Source organism: Cebus imitator, unplaced genomic scaffold (genome assembly GCF_001604975.1).
Source record: "Cebus imitator isolate Cc_AM_T3 unplaced genomic scaffold, Cebus_imitator-1.0 Scaffold54, whole genome shotgun sequence".
Lineage (NCBI taxonomy): Eukaryota > Metazoa > Chordata > Mammalia > Primates > Cebidae > Cebus > Cebus imitator.
In genome coordinates this window covers 8,239,889-8,261,611 of record NW_016107369.1, presented here as the reverse complement: position 1 = coordinate 8,261,611, position 21,723 = coordinate 8,239,889, and the positions used below count along the sequence as shown (strand labels likewise).

The following is a 21,723-nucleotide window of genomic DNA, read 5'->3' as shown; positions in this document are numbered from 1 at the left end:
TTTTTCTGGTAGGGATGCAGTTTCACTTTGTTGCCCAGGCTGGTCTTGAACTCCTGAGCTCAAGTGATCTGGCTGTCTCAGCCTCCCAAAGTGCTAGGATTACAGGCATGAGCCACAGCACCCAGCCACTTCACCATATATTTTAAAGATCAATCCCTATTATTTCATTAAAAGATACTTCAGTATTCCATTGATGCTTGGAACTCTATCTTTTAATACCAAAAGATAGAAAACAATAGGTGTTTATACTAATTCTTTATTTCAGGGATACCTAAACACTGAGGAAGTTTTTCAATACCCTATGTATAAAGCACCATAACTTAGAGTGTATGTTTGTTTGTTCGTTTTTAGAGATGTGGTCTCACCATGTTGCCTCAGCTACTCTCAGCTCCCTGGCTCAAGTGATCATGCCATCTCAGCCTTTCAAGTAGCTGGCATTACCAGCATGCACCGTGGCACCTAGCTCTAGAAGTTTGTTTTTTTGTTTTTAAGAGACGGGGTCTTGCTATGTTGCCCAGGCTGGAGTGCAGTTGACTATTCACAAGCACTACTGATCCCACTACTGATCAGCATGGGAGTTTTGACCTGCTCCATTTCTGACCTGGGCCAGTTCACCCCTTCTTAGGAGACCTGGTGGTCCCCCACTCCTGGGAGGTCACCATATCATATTGATGCTGAACTTAGTGTGGACACCCGATCGGCATAGTGCACTACAGCCCAGAACTCCTGGACTCCAGTGATCCTCAAGCCTCAGCTTCCCAAGTAGCTGGGACTACAGGCACGTGCCACCGTGCCTGGCTAGAAGTCTGTTTTTAACAGAAGATTTTGACTTGGGGTCATCCATGGACTACATACACATTGAGAAACACCTGTCATAGGACTTAAGAATATAATGAGTTTACAGGAAGGAAATACTGAGAGAAAGGGAGCAAGAAAACTGCAAGAACAGGGAGGTTTTACTTTGCATCATGATCTTTTCTGATTTGAGAGGTTTTATATTGCTACATATCACCCTCCTATGCTGTATATACAAAATATATTATTTGTACATAATTAGAAAATAGTTGTGTATATTAACAGCTGCTGAATCCTGGTCAGTAGATGAGGCAATACAAAACCAAACCCTGCTGAAAATCAAAAACCCTGAACAAATGAACAACAACAACAAAAACTAATAAATATGTTCCCATGGACTGTCAAGGTTTCCATAAAGGAAGCAGTGAAAAATCTCCAAGGGAAAGATCTTTTTATGACATCATTGGAATGTTTGTTTTTGTCATTAGAAAAAAGCTCCAGCCATCAAAATGAAGTGCAATGAGCCTGCAACCTTGAATTCCCCAGGACTCTTCAATTCTGCTTGGATTCCTTGATTTGGGGCTAGGACTAATTTAGAAAGTAGCAGAAGGTGGATTAAAACACAGGTTCATCTGATTCCAGTCCTCAGGCTCTTTCTATTATGAACATCATCTCCCCACCAAGGAATGTTCCTGGTGCTCCTTGACAGAGAAGCCAGACATCTGGCCCCCAAGGTGACAACTCTCATTTCTACTTAACTACAGGAAGGTGCTTTGGATGACACTGGTAGCTACTAATACAGGGGTGAACTCTTCAGAGAATCATCCAGCCACATCAGTTGGCCTAGTAAGTCCTGCTGGAATTCTGCTACCTTAGCTGAAATAGAAAGATAAATAAGGCTGGGTGCAGTGGCTCATGCATATAATCCCTCCACCTTGAGAGGGTGAGGCAGGCAGATCACTTGAGGTCAGGAGTTTGAGACCAGCCTGGCCAACATGGTGAAACCCTGTCTCCACCAAAAAATACAAAAATTAGCTGGATGTAGTGGTGCTCATCTGTAGTCGCAGCTACTCAGGAGGCTGAGGCACGAGAATCATTTGAACCCAGGAGGCCGAGGTTGCAGAGTTGAGATCGTGCCACTGCCACTCCAGCCTGGGCGACAGAGTGAGAACCTGCCTCAACAACAACAACAAAAATAAATAAGCTCTGTCATATGATATAGTTAAGCACATTAGACATCAAACTGACATAGAAGAATCTTTTAATGTCAAAAGATGAAAAACAATGCGTGGTATATTATTTTTAATTTAGGGATTCACAATATTTGGGGAGTTTTGCCATATCTTGTATGCTTCCCCTTTCCTTTCATTGCCCCGCTCCCAAAGTGTGGTAAGTTTAAGAAAAGTGAATTTGTTTTTCGAGACGTAACAGAAGACACTCTCAGGATGACACAAAACCATAACAAGAATTACTAAACTAGTTGGTGTCACTAAAAATGTATTTTAAATTACTCATCATATGGAGTTGACATTTAAAAAAAAAGAGAGATTGGGTTGAGATTTCCAAGAAGAATCATCTCCTAGTTAGTAAGAGTCTTTTATTTTCACTTGTTTAGCTCCATATCCAGATGATGGTATTTTATAATTATATTATGTGAGATTTGGGAAGTTTCCATTTGATATTTATTTTCCTGATGTGATATAAAGCAGTACCCAGCAAATGGCAAAAAGAGATCCAGGGAAGAATTCTAAGTCGCTTCTCTTATTGTTTGTTTCTTCCCTTTTTTTCATTTCATTTCCTTCTTTGTTTTTGTTTTTCTCTCTTTTTTTGTTTTTTGTGACAGGGTCTAATTCTGTCACTGAAGCTGGAGTGTGCAATCACAGCTCCCTGCATCCTTGACCTTCCAGGCTGAGGTGATCCTCCTGCTTCTGCAACCTGCATAGCTGAGACCACAGGCACGTGCCACCATGCCCAGCTTATTTTTGTATTTTTTGTAGAGACGAGGTTTCCGCCCATGTCGCCCAGTCTAATCTCAAACTCCTGGGCTCAAGTGATCCTCCCATCCAGGCCTCCCAAGGTGTTGGGATTATAGGTGTGAGCCACCATGCCCAGCATTCTCTTCCAAATTCTCTTTACCTTCATTTCATGCTATTTTTCCCTTCCTTGAACTGCTTTTCTAAGCTGGTAAAATGCTTTCAAATGTTGAAGGGCTATCAAATGAATGACAAAAACAGATTAAAATCTCTAATTGGAAAGCCATTTGTTTCTGTGCTTTATTTCATCAATGTATATGAACTGAGTGTTAATTGATGCTAACAGCTTTCTCTGGTAGGCCCTGTGGGACATGCTGAGAAGTGCCTTGCCCTCAAGGAATGTACAGTTTAGATGGAGGGATATGAAGTAGCACACAATTAAGTGCTAAACAAGTGGAACATGTGAGTGCTCTAGGCTGTTCAAAAAATAGAAGAATGGGTTTGGAGTAGTCATAGTGGATTTTAGTAGGCAGGTAGAGGGATAATGTTTTCTAAGTAAGGCAAATGGTGACAGTAAAAGCACAGAGGCAGAAATTAATAAATGAGTGGGCTGATAGACATACATAGTTATACTGATATTCACCAATAAAAAGGGTTCATGCTGGGAAATGGCAGCAGTTAAGTTGCAGAATATAGTGATTCAGGTTGCTGGGGACTTTGCCCGGCTAAGGAGTGTCCCTTTAGTCCAGAAGGGAATTAAAGGTTTTTAAGAAAAGTGGATTAGGGAGATTAATTTGTTGGTGGAAGGTAGAATGGCTTAGAAGAGGAGACACTGGTGGTAATAGGAGACTGCTGGGTATGAGTTGATCTTATGTTGCCAGATCAACAGAATGGTTGATCTGGAAACCTAAAGGAAGGGTTGAGCAGGAGAGACTGGAGAATAGACAATGGGAAGGATACATGAGGTTCCAGGTCTGAGTGAGCTGGAAATGTTGGTTTCACTAAGAGAAAGAAAAGGCGTCAGTCGGGGGGAAGACATGGATACTTACTGCATCTGGATCATTGGCAGGACATGTGGGCCATATGTCTAAAGTAGATAATTGACACACAAAATTGATCAGAGCTGAAGTTTGCACGACTCTGCTCCAAGGTGGGCTTGGGTGGGGTTATTAGATTTTGTACATTCAGTTTTGTCCTTTTCAGGCAGGAGAGAGCATCTGCTGTCAACTACTCTCAGTCCCCAGGAGGCCTATGAGCTAGTCAGAAAATATGATTTTAATAGGATTAGCTGAAGATGAGCAAATGTCAAATGGTGATTTGGTAGTATGTCATGGCTGCTAACTTTGACATGCTAAGTGTAGCATTATTAATGGCTTCTATGCATGGCTAAGAGGGTTAACACTTGGCAAAATTAGTTCCCTGGATTTTTGTCCTGCTCTTTATGAGCATGATAGAGTGTGCTACCTTGGACAAACCATTTAACCTCTCTTGCCTTAGCTTCTAGTTTATAACATACGAAGGTTGTTGTGGCAGCATTCATAAACATTTTGAGAGCTACTGAGAGCACTGTGGGATTGCTTCTCTTCCCCTCACCCCAGCGACTGAGTCAGTCATTTGGAAAGGTCAGCTTTTTCACTGGATATTTTCAATTGCTACTCTCTAAGTCAGTTAATTAGCATTTTTTCTAATATGTTCCTACCAGTTCAGAGCTGAAAGATGTAGTCTCTAACTGCCTTTTCCACTCTCTGGGCCTGCCAATCCTGCTAACCACTTTTCACCCGCTGGCTACTGCCATGTGACTCCCACCTCTAGGTTCTGGGATCAATCCCAGTCATTCTGGAGGGCAACTAGAGTTTTATATTAACACTTCGGGACTTCAGCATAAGGCAACCATAATCAGTGTGAAATTCGGTCCCAGTTCTAGGTATCAAGCTCCCGCTTTGTTTGTAAGTCTCACTCTGTCCCCCCAGATCCAGCCTTTGGATATTTGTTCTGCTGGGTCCTCAAACTTGCCTAGTAGCTCTAAGATCTGAATTCTACTTATTTTCATCAGTTCCCTGTAGAAACTAGAGGGCAGACCTAGAAAACCCCAGCACTGAAGCTGGGGCCTTGCTATAAGTGACACATTTTCTCAAAGCTTGCCATGATTTCCCAATTTTTGCCCACTCCTGGATTTTCCAAGGCTGTGTGTTCCAGCTGTCCATTGGCTTACAACACCCACATTCTCTGTTTAACAGGCCTGATGCCGGCTGCTTTCCTGGCTTGCTGCCGGTTCCATATCCTCCAGATACCGCATTCTGGCTGAACGTTTATCACGCCAGCTGTGTTGGCCTCCAATTGCATGCATCTATCTGCATTTTCCCCCATCCACCTCACCCTCATTACAGTTAATCCTTTTATATTAAACCATAACAGATCTTTGCTGGTATGGAAACTGATGTGGTATTGGAATTTTATCCTTGTTTACATCTTCCTTTGTGTTAGAAAGGTTGGGATTACTTCCAAAACCTTCTCAGAGAGCTTTCCTGTCTCCTTTAAGGGGAAACAAATGAAAACTTGGCAATAGCTGGTATCTATGACACCAGCTTCAAGGCTACTATTTTAATTGTAAAATTGCATTATTTGATCATAATTGTGCTTTTAGATATACGAATACCCTTTAAAGTGTATTTTGTCCAGTGTTTACTTGCGTCTCTCAATTTGAAGATATCTTGCTGGAACTCTGGCTTTGTGATTACAAGGAGATAAACAAATCAAGGCTAGGGGATGGTGTGGTGTTCTGCAGTGGTAGCTTCAAACCTTTAACGTACATTAGAATCCTCCAGAGGGCTTGTTCAAACAGATTGCTGGCTCACACCCCATAGAGTTTCTATGGAGCGCTGCCCCAAGAATTTGCCCTTTGATGACAACTGCTCATATATTTAAGCTAGTCACAGATAACCAGAAGGTGCTGAGCAGTTCTTAGTCAGTTCAGACTTTTACCTGAAATGGATGAGGTGGAGAGCCTTGAGAAATGAACTTCCAAAGTTCAGTTCATGCAGTTATGGTGACTGCTGGTTTTAGAGTTCTCAATCACTTTTTGCTTATGAGGAATAAGTGGCCATAAGCACTTGGCCAATCACTTACTTAATTGAGTTTAGGTTTTCTCATCCATAAAATAACAACAGCTGCTATGCTGCCCCCAAAGGATTGTCCTGAAGTTCTGAATGAAATGGGTGTGATAGTGTTTGAGCAGCTATAAAGTGGTATGGCACTGGGAGGTATTGTGATGGTTTTTCATTACTCTTCTTAAAATATTACTAGTTTCCTTTGTCTCTCGTTTCCCTCATTAATTATAGCAACTTTAATCTGGGAATACAAAGTACTTTTATTGCCATCAAAGTCAAACTTCAATAAACCCAAACTTCAAACTCTTTTTAAGAAAATTTTATTCAATGAGATCAGACACGCCTTATAAACATTACACAGAGCCAAGAATGATTCCGTTTTCACAGCTATAAAAAGAGACCTGCAAGACACTGTTGGAGTCTGAGGTAGAATCACAGTTAATCTTTTTCAACCCTGTTTAGATTGGCCCATTGATAAAAATGGCTACTAGTTACAGCACATTTAAAAATACAATCACCGAGTACAAATGACAACCTGTCCACTCCGTACTTTCATGTCTCGTGCCACTTCTATTAACTTGTCTTTGGAAGTAGTAAATTCTCCCAATCTGGACATGGCTATTTTTTCACACACGGGCCAACAAGTGCTTGCTCAACTTGGGTGCGTTTGTGACTTTTCAACAATGTCATCTGCCGTACCCAATTCTTCCAGGCCTTCAGTGAGTATCTCAGACAGTAGCTTCAGTTGTTCTGAGGTCTTTGATAAATATCATAAACGACAGCCAGGACAAGTTTCTGGAGTCAATATCTGTTAGTTTCGGAATAGGAAAGACCCCGTTTAGAGACTGGTAGGTGAGCTTGCCAGCGGGTCTACCAGGGGCAGACCCTGGACTCCCCCACCGCGTCTCCGCCACCTCCGCAGCTCCCGGGCCTTGACCCCGGGCCGCGTCGGCGCGCGCTTCTCTGGGACGTCGACAGGAGGCGCCCGCGGCGGCCCAGGCGCGGCACGCTCCGGCCGGGACCGGCCCAGGGGGCGGAGGGAGCGGAGAGGAGGAGCTGGAGGGGGCGCGGCTTCCTCCCCGTCGCTCCCGGGCGTCGGGCCTCCTTCTCCGCCTGGCCCAGGGGTGGCGGCCGGCGGGGGTCGCGGCGGCGGCAGCGGCGACGGGGGCGCTGGCGGGCCGCGGGTGGCGGGGGCCTGGCCGCGGCTCTGGGTGTTAGGAGACAAGATGGCGGCGGCGCTCAGGAGGCCGGTCTCCTCCTCTCCGCCGTCCTCCGCCCCGCCGCTCGCCGCCTCCTCCTCCCGGGTCTCCTCCTCCTCTTTCGCTGCCTCCTCCTCCTCCTGCAGCGGCACCAGCGACCGCCGAGGCGCCGGCTCGCTCTCCCGGAGCTCCGGAGGGGGATAGACGGGGCAGCTGCAGGCTCCGGCGACCGAGGCCGAGCTGGGGCCGGGGCGGGGACGGCGGCGGCGGCGGCGGCGGCGGCGGCGGCGGCGCCGGGTGGGGATGGGGTCGCAGACGCTGCAGATCCTCCGACAGGGGGTGTGGGCCGCGCTCAGCGGGGGCTGGTACTACGACCCGCACCAGGCCACCTTCGTGAACGCGCTGCACCTCTACCTGTGGCTGTTTCTGCTGGGCCTGCCCTTCACCCTCTACATGGTGAGTGTGGGGGCGGGGAGCGGGTGGCTCCTTCCCCGCGGGCCGGCGGGGCGGCGCTGGGGTCGCGCCCTCTTCCTCTTTTTCCCGGGGCTCTAGTTCCCCGGGGGCCGCCACCCGCTTGGCGTGAGCAACCCCGCTTCCCCTCGGGGAGTGCTCCCCACTCCTCTCTTCGGGGCTTCCAGGGTTTCGGCGATGAAACAAGCAACGAGTCTCCGGCAGCCCGCGCCGGCCGCCCCCGCCCGCTCACTGGGAAGCGGCAGCGTCCTAGACTCCTCCTGGGGGGGGGGTCCGTCACGCGGCCACCCGGGTAGGCCGTCCCCGCCGGGGACCCCCGCCCGTGGGGCTTGTGGCCGGCGTCGAGCGCTCTGCGCGTTTAGCGGGCGCCGCATCCATCCTTGGCACGCTGGGTCCCGGGGGCGCCCAGCACTGCCCGCCCCCGCCGCCGCCCTCGCCCCGGGCTCCCCGGACGACCCGGAGAGGCCGCCCGCCGCCTCGCCGCTAATCCGCGTGCGGAGCCCCGGGAGCGCGGGGGACCCTGCGGCTCTGCGTTGAGTGTGTGTGTGTGGGGTCGTCCGGGCTCGTTCTTGGTCCTGGGTGGTGGTGGAAAACCCGGCTTGGAACCTTCCTGCCTACACAAAACCGTTGTGCTTCGTTCCCAGCGGTTCTTTTTTTGTTCAGTCCCGTGTCGGGTGGCCGTGGTGCTTCCTGGCCTCCCTGGGGAAGGGAGCGGGGAGATACGGGGAATCTGGCTGGCATTTCAGCGGATTTGTTTGGGTTGGTTCAAGGCCTTTGGCGGATAGGAGTAGGGAGAGTACTGCCTGTTGCTGAATTCGGTGCGATCAGCTCCTCTGAATCATCTGTGTTTTTAAAGCGGCGTTGAAAGTTGTTAATTGCAGTTTTTAAAGCGTTTTAGGTTAGGTGGGGCGTTAGGGAAACTCATGTGGACAGAAATGATACTTAAACCTTCATATAAAATTTTAAAGTAGTCGGAGGGGTGGAAAGGATCTGAACTTTCTATTTTAGGAGAATTCCTTTGAATATATTTCTGCTAACTTTGGGGTTCTTCGTGGAGCTAGACACAGGGTGTTGAGTTAGAAAATTCAGGAATACCACTATGAGAAGTGCAAAAGGTGAGGACACCCAATTCTTCCCTCAGTGAAGCTTAGTTTCACTACTTGGCAGGAAAAGTGTCTGCTTGGGGGAAGATGTGCTGCGTTTCACATTCTCAAACAGATTCACATTTTTCATTGAAATTGTTTTGAAGAGACTTGTTGTTTGAGGTTTTTAAAAAAAGCCATTAAGAAATGCTGATGTCTTGTGGCTTATTTCATTAGAGGGACTTGTTCAGTCTTGTTGCATTCTGAAAATTTATCATGAAGTGTTATAATTTTCAATTAATTCTGGCCTAGAGAGTTCTATTTGCACTACTATACCTTCCAGGAATACGACATCATTAATGAACGGGTTAATTACTTTGGGTGTAAGAATCCTCAGGCTGTCACAAAACTTTCAAAACGGATTTCTTTTATGTCCAGAAGAATCGTAGATTGAAATCTGAAAATGATTTTTGAGAGGTGAGGATTAGTTGCTGGGTCCAGTGTAAGATTTCTTTGTTAACACTTGCAGTAAACTGTGTGGTCATGGTTAAGTCTCTTTGTGTAACTAGCAAATGTTACTCAAAGAATATTAGAGCAAATGGAAACCAATACATTGAGTTTACTTGCTTCATTTTGGGAGTTAAGTTAAACTGAATTCTCAAATATTTGAGTGTCTACTATGTACTGGACACTTTCTGAGATTGCTTCTGACTTTCTTATACTAATGGGAATCCCACACTCCCAAACCTTTTAAAAACTCTCATTGATTCTTTTCTTTCTCTTTCTTCACATACAGTTCATCAGCAAATGTTGTGGGCTCTATCTTCAAAACCTAACCAGACTCCAGCTGTTGTTGCTGCTGCTGCTGCTGCTGCTGCTGCTGCTGCTGCTGCTGCTGCTGCTGCTGCTGCTGCTGCTGCTCCTCCTCCTCCTCCTCCTCCTCCTCCAACTCCTCCAACTCCTCCAACTCCAACTCCTCCTCTTCCACCTCCTTCTCCATCACCACCACTACCACCATCATCATTCCCTTGGTTCGTTACCATTCTCTCTCCTGGATTATTGCAGTGCTCTAATGAGGCTCACTGCTTTTGTTCTTTATTCTCCACACAGAAGCCTCTGTGATTCTTTCAGATCATGTCATTCTTCTGCTCTCAGAGCCTGCCCTCTCATGTGTCTCTATCCTTAGAACCACACACACATTTGCCTTCTTACTCTTCTTGCCACACAAGAAGTATGTTCCCGCCTCAGCGCCTTTGTGCTTGCTTTTCCCTCTGTCTAGATGACTCCTCTCTTCCAGATACCTGTGTGGCTGCTCCACTTATTGCAGGTTCTCATGTACGTGAGGCTTTCTCTATGTAAAATAGCAACTTCCGCAGCTCTCACAACGCTCAGTAACCCACCTACCCCCTTTTAAAATAGTATGGCATTTATTCCTAACTGATAACTATTTATTTGTTTTTATGTCTGTCTTATTTGAGTATAAGCTCTGAGAGGGCAGGAACTTGGTTTTGTTCACTACTGTATTCTTAGGACCTAGATTAGTGTAAAGCACAGGGTAGTACTCAGGTGAATGAATGAGAATTGGACGAGACATAGCTTCTGCTTTCAAGGAACTTAAAAATCTAGCCCCCGGGGGTAATGAGTTGTTACAAGCTTTAGAACTGTTAGGAAAGGGTAAGTAAAGAGGACCCTGATCTTGTAGTCAAGGGATGAATCCTAGACCAGGGGTGGTCAGCAAAGAGGATTTGTAAACATTTTAGGAAACACACTAGTAGCACAGTATTAAGGTAGATAGATAGTTTGAAGTACATACCTAAAATAAAGCAGAATCCAACATTTTGTGTTAAAATCTCAGACAGCCATAGGTTACTATTTGCATGCTCTTACAATAACTGTAAGTGATAATGACTATTTTAAAAGTATATGTTAAAAAAAAAAGTATATGTATAGGTTTTTTAACCTTGTGTCTTCACAAGGTTTTGCTGTTAGTGGGTGGATTGTGAGCTGGGGTCTACACAGAGCTTTCTGAAGCCAAAGTCAGTGTACAGGCTCCCTTTTATTTATATCCCCCAAAAGTGCCTAAATCTGTGGAGAGATTGTACAGTGAGTTAGGAAACAGTCCAGGACTTCTTGTATATGATTCAAAAACGTACGCTGTCTATTTAGGAGCGCTTGTGGATGAGTGGTGGAATATATAGTTTCTGCAGTTTAAAAACTTTTAAGTAGTGAAAATGAAGAAATAATTTTTGCTTAATTCTTATTGTCCTGTTTCCCTTAAGGTACTTGTTCTTTTTTTTTTTTGAGACAGAGTCTTGCTCTGTCGCTAGGCGCCAGGCTAGAGGGCAGTGGCGTGATCGCGGCTCACTGCAACCTCCACCTCTGGGGTTCAAGCAGTTCTCCTGCCTCAGCCTCCCAAATAGCTGGAACTACAGATTCTCAGTACCACGCCCAGCTAATTTTTGTATTTTAGTAGAGATGGGGTTTCACCATGTTGGCCAGGATGATCTCGATCTCTTGACTTTGGGATCCGCTTGCCTCGGCCTCCCAAAGTGCTGGAATTACAGGCTTGAGCCACTGCGCCCAGCTTCATTCTTTTTTTATCTAGTTACAATTATTTTTGTACGTGTCACAGATGATGAGCTTTTTGGGGATGGGTGGCATTTTTGTATGGTGGAAAGCAGATTGGAATTAGTGTCTTGATTTTTGAATCTTGGCTTTGTTATTGATTGTGTATACTTTGGACAAGACTCCATCTTTCTGAACTTTGATGTACTAATTTGTAAGATATTTCATGGGTGTTTTGCAAGAAAATATTTGTAAAATAGAAGAAATTATTTACCTTCAGAATGGCCTTCAGCAAATGTCGTTTGAAAAAATGGCTAATTAGAAGTGTTTCCTCTATAATATTGTATGACTGGAGGAGCCTAAATAGCTCTGGGATTATTAAGTCAAATCATTTTCATAACATTCTACTCAATATATTCTTTGCTTTATAAAGCGGTATATCCCTAGGTGATGAAATAGAACATTAAAATTTATTACATAAGCGGTTTCCAGACCCCAGTTGACATCAGAATCACTTGACAATGTTAATGATGTGCAAACCCTTTCTTATTCAGTAGATCCAGAGTGTGGCCAATTGATTTATATTTTATAAACACTCTAGGTAAGTTTAAATAACTTGGTCAGTATTTCTAACTTCCAGCCCCTGACTTACATCCAGCTGCTACTCAACATAACCCTTGGCTGTCTCACAGGCATCTCAAAGGTATCATGCCTAAAAGCTTCTGAATTCCCCCCTAAACACTGCCACAAAACATTTTTCCTCCCTCTGTCATGTTAGTTAATGTTAGTCTTGTATTAGTTGCTTATCCCCCACCCCTCGCTTTTGAGCAAATCTTAACACTTTTTGCTCAAAGTAAAATACATAAATCTGTTTGTGTCATTCTTTTTTTTCTTTTTTCCTTTTTTTTCTTTTTTTCTAAAAGCCAGTCAAATTTAGCAGTGGGAGGTTGTATACCGACTTTAGTGACACTAATGTTAATAAGTTCTGATGACCCACTACCGTCGGACCAGCCGTCATTCTTTTAAATACTCTTTAAAGATTTTCTTCAGCACTTAGAGTAAAATCCAGCATCTTTATCAAGCCCTCACCAAAACTTACTCTGCCTTTGTTTACAGTTAGTGCAGTTTTCCCACTGTGCTGCAGTCATGCTGGCCTTCTTTCTGTTACTTTAGCCCACTGAGCTTTTTCCTCCTGTGAGAACCTTTGCACATGTTGTGCCTTCTGAAAGGGTACTCTTCCCTCTTGCTCTTTGCAAGTCTGGTTGCTATTTAATTTTGAGGACTGGACTTCAGTATTATCTCCTCACAGAGGCCAAGCCTGATAACCATAAATAGGTTCCCTCTCTTTTTTTCATCATTCCATCCCATAACTTTCTTCCATAGCACTTACCACAAACATATATATATTTTGTGTGTTTACTTATTTGCCCTCTCTAACACCCTCCACTGCCATACCTTGTGAGTTCCATGAGGGCAGGGGCCAGTTCTGATTTACTCAGCAGTGTATATCAAGTGTCTGCATTACTGTTTGGCTCATATTAGGCTCTGAATAAGTACTTGTTGAATGAATTTTTTATTATACATGTGAAGCTCTTTTAGATATGTCAACTGATATAGAACAACTGGAGGCGGAGGGAGTATTGTGGTAGGCTGTATAATATGGTAGAGCTACTTACTTAGGGGTTAGGTTCAGTGTCAGTCTCTAAGACAAAAATCAAATATAAAATTACTGAAAAATACAAAATGATCCTTGAAAAACACTTACATCACTGCAAGTGCAGCACATAGGGCTTTTTGTGCATGCAGCTGTGCTGTTATTACATACATACATGATATGTACAGCATTATATACCATTTAAATCTGTGGAGAGATTATATTCAGACTAAATCATGAACTAAATTTATAAAGGTTTCAACTTTTTCTTCCTGGTTATTTTCATTGTTTTCTGTAACTGATCTTTATCATCTTTAGAATGATACATCTTTTATTATCTTTATCATCTTTAGAATGATACATTTTTTATTAGTGAGGATTACTCTAAAGCTGTCAGGTCATTTTCTTCCCCCCAGTTTAAAAGTATTTAAAGACCATTTTAAACAAGATTTAGTAAAGATGACTAAAGCAGGAATTTTCGTATTTTAAGATTTATATTTCTCTGAAAGCTTAAATCAAGCTAGAAAAGTTATGGCACTATAAGTTAGCCATTGTACGTATGATTTTTAAGTATTAGAGTATTTTCTCCATCCTAGGGAAAGCTTAATGAGTAGTGGATGGCCTCTTTAGATCTATAGCTTGTGCCTTTTACCAGTATTTTCAATATTTAGGATCAAGGTGAATCTAATTATTTCCATAATTCATCATGGCACAGATAATAGCTCTTATCTATTATATTACCTACGATAAATTAATAGTACGCTGTCCAAAGATAGTTAACAAAGAAAACCATATACCACATGTTCTCCTTTATAAGTGGGAGTTAAACATTTGGGTACCCATAGACACAAAGAAAGCACCAATAAATACTGGGGATTCTAAAAGTGGATAGGGAGCAAGGGCTTAAAAACTGTTGTCTACGGTGTTCATTACGTGGGTGACAGTATTATTAGAAGCCAAACCTCAGCATCACTTAATATGCCTATGTGACAAACCTGCACATGTACCTGCTGAATCTCAAAGAAAAAAGACAAATGAGGTCTCCAAGAAAGCACCCATATTTGTCAATTTGTAGAAAAGTGTATTAATTTACAAAAAAAAAAAAAAAAGCAGTTGATTTCTAAAATGTTCTACTGCCTTTTGTTACATAAAGGTGGAGTGTTTTCTGCCACTAGAAAATTACTCCAAATCATTTGGTAATTGGAAAACTAGGAAAGTTTCTGTTTTTTTTTTTCCAGCCTTTGAATACACAGATTCAATTAGGTAGTTTGCTTTCTCTAACTGACCTTACTGAGAGTTCAATTTTTTTTTTTTTTTTAGACGGAGTTTCACTCTTGTTACCCAGGCTGGAGTGCAGTGGCGCGATCTCGGCTCACCGCAACCTCTGCCTCCTGGGTTCAGGCAATTCTCCTGCATCAGCCTCCTGAGTAGCTGGGATTACAGGCACGCACCACCATGCCCAGCTAATTTTTTGTATTTTTGGTAGAGACGGGGTTTCACCATGTTGACCAGGATGGTCTCGATCTCTTGACCTTGTGATCCACCCGCCTTGGCCTCCCAAAGTGCTGGGATTACAGGCTAGAGCCGCCGCGCCCGACCGAGAGTTCAATTTTTTAACATTTTATTAAAGAATTTTCAAACATATAGGAAAGTTGAGAAAATTGTACCTGGATTCTGTGTTTTTAAATATTATGTCTCCATTTGTTTTATCCCTCTATCTGTCCACCTGTTTTTAGGGAGATACATGTAAGGTAAGTTACACATCTATATGAATCACCCTTAAACTCTTGCAGGTGCATTGTCAGGTAGAGTTCTAAAGGCATGGATCATCAGCGAATCATTTGATAAGTTTTGATAAATGCACACATCTGTGTAGTGTAAACTCAGCATGTGTAGAATATCAGCATCACTCCAGATAGTTTCTGCTTGCCCTTTTGAGTCAGTCCTCATCCTTGTTCTGACTTTTTTTCATTATAGATTAGTTTATCTTGTTCTAGAGTTTCATGTAAGTGGAATCATGTAGTATATGCTTTGTGTAAGTTGCCTTCACTCAGCATAACGTGGTTGAGATTAATCCACGGTGTTGTATCAGTAGCTTTTCCTTTTTATTGCTGAGTAATATTCCTTTGTATGCCTGTACTACAGTTTATTCACCTTTGTCCATTCTTGTGTAGATAAGCAGCTAGATTTTTCCCAGTTTTTGGCTAGTATATATAAAGATGTCAACATGAGGATAGACTTTATCAGAACTCAAAGGCATTGGAAAATTACTGAATCTCAAAACCCTTTTATCCAAATAAGACCATGTTTTAATGACAAATCTTTTTGTTCAACTGTTCTGGTTTATTTGTCTACATCGGAAATTATAGATAAGTAAAAAGAAGAAAATAAAACTATTGGTAATTCCATCACCCTGGTCTGTAGAACATTTTCATAACCAAAAAGATATTTGGAGCTTTAAATACTTCTTTGCTTACAAAAATGGGCTAGTAGAAATCATACTGTTTACAAGTCTCCTATTTTCACTTTAAATTGTTAATATTTCCATGGGGGCGGGGGAGTGGCTTTTTAATAGAGCATAGTAGGGATGTGTTACAGTTTAATCATTTCCCTCTTACTGGTTATGGCAAGTCATTTCCAGGTTTTAGCTGTTTAGAAAATAGTAGGGTGAATATTCTTGTAGTTTAATCTTTGTACTGGTATTTTGTATAAATTCCTAAAAATAGACTTGTTGGATTAAGGGGTATGCATATGTTCTTTGATAAATACTCATTTTACAAATATTGAGTGAATATTTATATTGAGAGAGAATGTAAATGAGAGAATGAGAAATTGCTAGGTAACTTGGGTTCCTAAGAACACAAAATAGGATTGTGGTCCAGAAAGCACATTTGGTAAAGGAATAACCTCAGAAGAGGATGGAAGGAGGCAAGGATGAATGCTCATGGAGGAAGGGATAAACAGTTCATGGTAAAAGTTGAGGTTCGTCTTTTATGATTTAGGTAATCTCCTTAAAGGACAAAGTGAGTGTGTTCTGTTGAGAGTGAAGTAGGAGGTGAGGAGGATATTTAAGGTTTGAGGAAGATCACCCCAGTGTGACAAGCTATTCTTACTTTTGGTGAGTGGGAAAGTGAACTATCGAGGGATGGTAGGATTGTTGAACAATTTTGAATGTATCTTTGAGATTGGAGAACATTAGTTCAGCGTGTCAAAGAGGAATGTTCAGGAGAGAAATTTGGGGTAAAAGTTACTTGGAAGTTATCAGCATATAGATAAGATCTCCTGGGAAGAAAGTATAACTCATTAAAAAAAAAACAGCCTTGGAGAGAATTTGAAGGCCTAAACAGCATTTAGAAATCAGCAAAGAAGAAAGAGTTGTAAAATGAAGATGAAAATGAAAAAAGAGCCAGAGAATGAGCGTTTGGGCATACCTTGGAGATATTGCAACTTTGGTTCCAGTTCACTGCAATAATGCGAATATTGCAATAAAATGAGTCACAAATTTTGTGGTTTTCCAGTGCATATAAAAATTATAGTTATACTATCCTATAGTCTATTAAGTATGCGGTACCATTGTGTCTAAAAAAGCAAGGTATAAACCTTAATTTAAAAATACATTATTGCTTAAAAATATGCTGAAGATCATCTAAACCTTTGGTGAATTGTCATCTTTTTGCCGGTGAAGGGCCTTGCCTAAGCGTTGCTGACTGATGGAGGTAACTGTTGAAGGTTGCAGTGGCTGTGGCAATTTCTTAAAATAAGACAACAGTGAAGTTTGCCACATCAGTTGACTCTTCTTTTCGTGTAAGATTTCTCTGTACATGTAATGCTTCTTGATAGCATTTTACCCACAGTAAAACTTCTTTCAAAATTGGAGTCAGCCCTCTCAATTCCTGTTACTGCTTTATCAGCTAAGTTGATGTAATGGTCTAGATCTTTTAGAGTCATTTCAACAGTGTTCACAGTATCTTCACTAGGAGCAAATTGCATTTCAAGAAATCACTTTCTCTGCTTACCTGTAAGAAGCAACTCCTCATCCGTTCAAGTTGTATCATGAGATTACAGCAATTCAGTCACATCTTTAGGCTCTACTTCCAATTCTAGTTCCCTTTATATTTTCACCACATCTGTGGGACTTCCTCCACTGAAGTCTTAAAAGTCATCCATGAGGGTTGTAATAAAGTTCTTCTAGACACCTTGTCAGTGTTGATATTTTGACCTCCCAGGAATCATAAATGTTCTTAATGGCATGTAGAATGGTGAGTCCTTTCCAGAAGGTTCTTAATTTATTTCATCCAGATCCATCAGAGTAATCACTGTCTGACAGCTATAGCCTTATGAAATGTATTTCTTAAATACTAAGACTTGATAGTCAAAATTATTCCTTGATCTATAGGGCTGGAGAATAGTTGTGTTAGCAGGCATGAAAACAACATTAATTTTCTTATATATCTCCATGAGAGCTCTTTGGTAGCTAGGTACCTTGTCAAGGAGCCATAGTATTTTGAAAGGAATCATTTTCAGACCAGTAGGTCTCAAAGGTGGGGTTAAAATATTCAGTAAGCCATGCTGTAAAGACACGTGCTGTTTTCTGGGGTTTATTGTTCCATGTATAGAACACAGACAGAGTAAATTTGGAATAATTCTTAAGGGGTCTTGGATTTTTGGAATGGCCAATGAGCACTGACTTTAACTTACAGTCACCAGTTGCATTAGACCCTAACAAAAGAGTCAGCCTGTCCTTTGAAGCTTTAAAGCCAGATACTGACTTCTCTTCTCTAGCTATGAAAGTCCTAGATGGCATCTTCTTCCAGAAGGCTGCTTTATCTACACCAAAAATCTGTTGTCTGGTACAGCCATCTTCATCAGTGATCTTAGCTAGGTCTTCTGGATAACTTGCTGCAGCTTCTACATCAGCACTTGCTGCCTCACATAAACTTTTATGTTATGGCGACAATTTTCGTTAATCTCATGAACCAGCTTCTTCTAGTGTCAAACTTTTCTTCTTCAGCTTCCTCACCTCTTAGCCTTCATAGAATTGAAGAGAGTTAGGGCTTTGCTGTGGATTAGGCCTTTGGAGTAAGGGAATGTTGTGGCTGATTTGATCTTCTAGTCAGAACACTCAAACTTTCTCCGTATCAGCAGCAAGGCTGTTTTGCTTTGTTACTTATTTGTGTGTGCACTGGAGCAGAACTTGTAAACTTCTTCAATAATTTTTCCTTTGCATTCAGAACTTGACAGTTTGGTGCACGAGGCTTAGCTTTCTACCTATCTTGGCTTTTGATGTGCCTTTCTCACTAAGTTTAATCATTTCCAGCGTTTGATTTAAAGTGAGAGACATGTGACTTCCTTTCACCTGAACACTCTTTACCTTCGTCTGTAGGGAAGGTTGATGGTTCCTCCATCAACAAATCTTTGATTTCACTATTTTATTTTAGAATTTATACTATTTTAATTCTAAAATAAAATAGTAAAATCAAAAATTTCTGATTACAGATTACCATAACAGATATAATGAAAAAGTATGAAATACTGAGAGAGTTACCAGAATGTGACACAGAGACAAAGTGAGCACATGCTATTGGAAAAATGTTGCTGATAGAGACGTGCTCCACAGAGTTATCACAACTTTCCAATTTGTATAAAAATGCAGTATCTGTGAAGCACCGTGAAGCACCATAAAGCAAAGCATAACAAAATAAGATCTGCCTGCATTTTGCAAAGAGGAGGATGGTTAAAAATGCTAAATAGGCTTCTAGGAAGGTAATGCTAATTTGTATTTCTGTCAACAGTATTGAGAGTACATGTTTTCCCACTTTCACATAACACTTTTCCAAAACAGGGTGTTGCTGTCAATTTCTTATTCAATGTAGTGTTTGTTTGTTGGTAGGTTTTTTTTTAGACAAAGTCTTGTTCATTGCCCAGACTGGAGTGCAGTGGTGTCATCTTAACTCCCTTCAGCTTCAAACCCCTACGCTCAGTGGATCCTCCTGTCTTAGCTTCCTGAGTAGCTGGGACTACAGGCATGTGCCACCATATCCAGCTATGTTTTTTAAATTTTTTTTGAGGCCGGGGGTCTTGGTATGTTGCCCAGGCTGGTCTCAAACCCCTGGACTTAAGTGATCATTCTGCCTCAGCCTCCAGAGTCACTGGGATTGCAGGCATGAGCCACTGCACCTGACTTAATGGACTATTTGATAAAACATTCAGTAATAAGTATCAGTAATATTTTGTCCTTGACAGTAGACCAAATTTTTCTTAAAGTATTTTTAAAATTTCAACTTTTTTAGTCCAAATTAAGGATGTTTACTTCACTAACATATATTGCATAAGAAATTTGATCTGATTTTTTCTATTCTTTGTAATTAATTTTCACAGCAAGCAACTGACAAGCAGAAATGTTTCTTTGAGAGAGACTGAGTGCCTCCTTCTGTTACTTAATCTGAGTTAAATCAAATGATTTTCCTGTGTCTCTGAGGAAAGCTGGAGGGGGTAAGAATTTTTTGGCAGGTGAGTTGAGAGTAGTAACGCTAAAATAGCACAGACTAATTATATGGAAAAGAGACGATTACAAAGAACATTCTATAGAGCTGATTGCTGTTGACTTCTTTAGCATATAGATGAACTTTACTAAATCACAGTGAAATAAGTAGCTACTGATTCTGGTTCCTCTGGCTTTTCTGCTTGTCTCCCCCAAATAGTAGGTGCTTTATTTGGCAGAATTGTCAGACAGTTCTGAGTTCTACTTTTATCATTGGAACCTGAGCAGTTGCATCTTTTATAACTTGCACTGTCAGGGCTAGTTGCTTTGTGTTACAAGAAAAAAAGAAAACCTAGGTAAAAGCAAGTCATTTCCTTTGAGGTTTTAAGGGGGGAAAAAGTTGCATTCTAAAGAGCTTTGAACAAGCCAAATAGAACCCTGGGCGCCAACTGCCCTGAGAACAGGCAGGAAGATTAGTCACAAATTTGAGAAGCTTGAATCACTTATCTGGATGTTTTCCTTTTCCTACCCCTCCTCCTTGTTTGAGTGTTGTCTGGACATATACTCAACAGATATGATTATTGCAGTTGTAATCTTTAAAACTTTACATTTTGTTATAATTTTAGATTTATATGCAAGTTGCAAAGATAGTAGAGTTCCTGTTTACTATTTTACCCTTCACCCAGTGTCCTCTAATATTAAAATGTTACATAATCATGGTTTCAAAAAAAATCAGAAATTAACATTAGTGCAGTACTGTTAATGGACTATAGACTTTATTTGGATTTCATCGGTTGTACTTTTTCTGTTTCAAGATCCAATCTAGGATACTGTGTTGCATTTATTCTCATCTTTACTATGGTTTTCTTCTTTTCCTTAAACAGGCCGGAATTTTGTTCACTGAGGATTTATACAATGTATAACAATTTGTCAGATGTATCTTATGAGAAAAATTAGTAAAAGGTTTTACATTTGTGGTAGATACATTTTAGATGGATGAAAGAGGGAGAGTATTCTGAATATTTTTGAATAACCTTATATAGGTTAACCATTAACCTATATTAGGCTATTTTTAAACTAAGGTATTTCACATAAGACAAATTTCATAAAATGAAATAATTCTAAGATGAAAAAGACTAGACCTCATTTGTAGCAGTATGGACACCTGTCTCTTGGCTCCCTGCATAATGCTGTTTTTCCTAATTTATATATTGAGGCTTTGAGACAAGTACACAGCCATATAGTAAGGTAGAATGTGACTAATCTCTTATGTGTCATAAAGTGCTCAGGAATTGGGAGGAGGATATAATTATTTCCTAGAATGCTTTATGCAGAGGATATTCATACGTTCAGAACGTTTACTGTGTGCCGGGCATTGTGGTAGGCCTTATGGTGGAACCTTTATGAGGTTATTTTTGCTGGAATAGCATTTCCATAATTTTCCCACTGGGCAAATGAATCTTTGTTCTAGGGAAAAGATTATGAGAAGAATGGGTTGTAGCGTTTTGCTCTGCTATCAAGTATTTTATTCTAATTTATTTAACACATTAAGGGTTTCTCAGTGAGTTGTTTTTTAACTTCTGAGAATATTGCTTATAACATCATTCCTGGTATGTATCTGGAATGACTAGAAGAAAGGATGTGAAAACAATTCAGAAAACCTAAATAAACCAATTTCATTTTCACTCAGCAGGATTTTATTTATGCCATAAATATACATTACACATAATTTCCATAAGCATCACAGACCCTCATGACCCTTATCACAAAACTGAAATGAACTTGGATGAGGAATAAAGAGGAATTTTGGGTTGTGGCATTTTAGTAATGAAATCCTCAATTTCATCTATATTTGATTTACATATCAAGTGATTCTACCATCTTAGCCTCCTGTGTAGCTAGAAATACAGGTGTGAGCCAATATGCCTGGCTAATTTTTGAATATTTGTTGAGACAAGATCTGCCTATGTTGCCCTGGCTGCTAAAGATATTTTTAAAGTGAAAATAAAGATAGCTAATCTTAACAAAATATGCTTTATTATCAAAAACAGTTATTTTAGTCCCTAATGTCACAGGAATATTGAAGAATACCAGGATGTGTTACTGAAAAATACACTTGAAGTGATCTTTTTTGCAGTTTCTGGATATGACGATTTTCAAATGTACAAGAAAATAGAATGCTCCACCTAGATTCCACTATTATGAACCTTTTTGAAAAAGCACGTTTGTTTCAACTATATACACATGTATATTATTTATCTGTACATACTCTGTCTCTCCCACACACATATCTTGACTCAGTTGACAGTATGTTACAAACATTATGACACATCGCCCCAAATGCTTCAGGCAATATTTATAATTTGTCTTTTGGTACATTTGGAGCAGGAGTTGTT

The 21,723-nt window shown here is 41.2% G+C and overlaps 1 protein-coding gene across 2 annotated transcripts in view; it reads left to right on the top strand.

The window, feature by feature from the left end:
• The first annotated feature begins 6,922 nt into the window (after positions 1–6,922).
• Positions 6,923–21,723, top strand: part of PCNX1 (pecanex 1) — a 205,961-nt gene continuing 191,160 nt past the window's right edge. Inside the window, exon 1 of one of the 2 annotated variants that reach the window (XM_017528758.2) lies at positions 6,923–7,530. In XM_017528758.2, coding sequence (XP_017384247.1) covers positions 7,378–7,530 — 153 coding nt within the window. In that variant the 5' untranslated portion in view covers positions 6,923–7,377. The remainder of the gene's footprint in view (positions 7,531–21,723) is intronic. The other variant, XM_017528759.2, reaches the window with a different exon arrangement.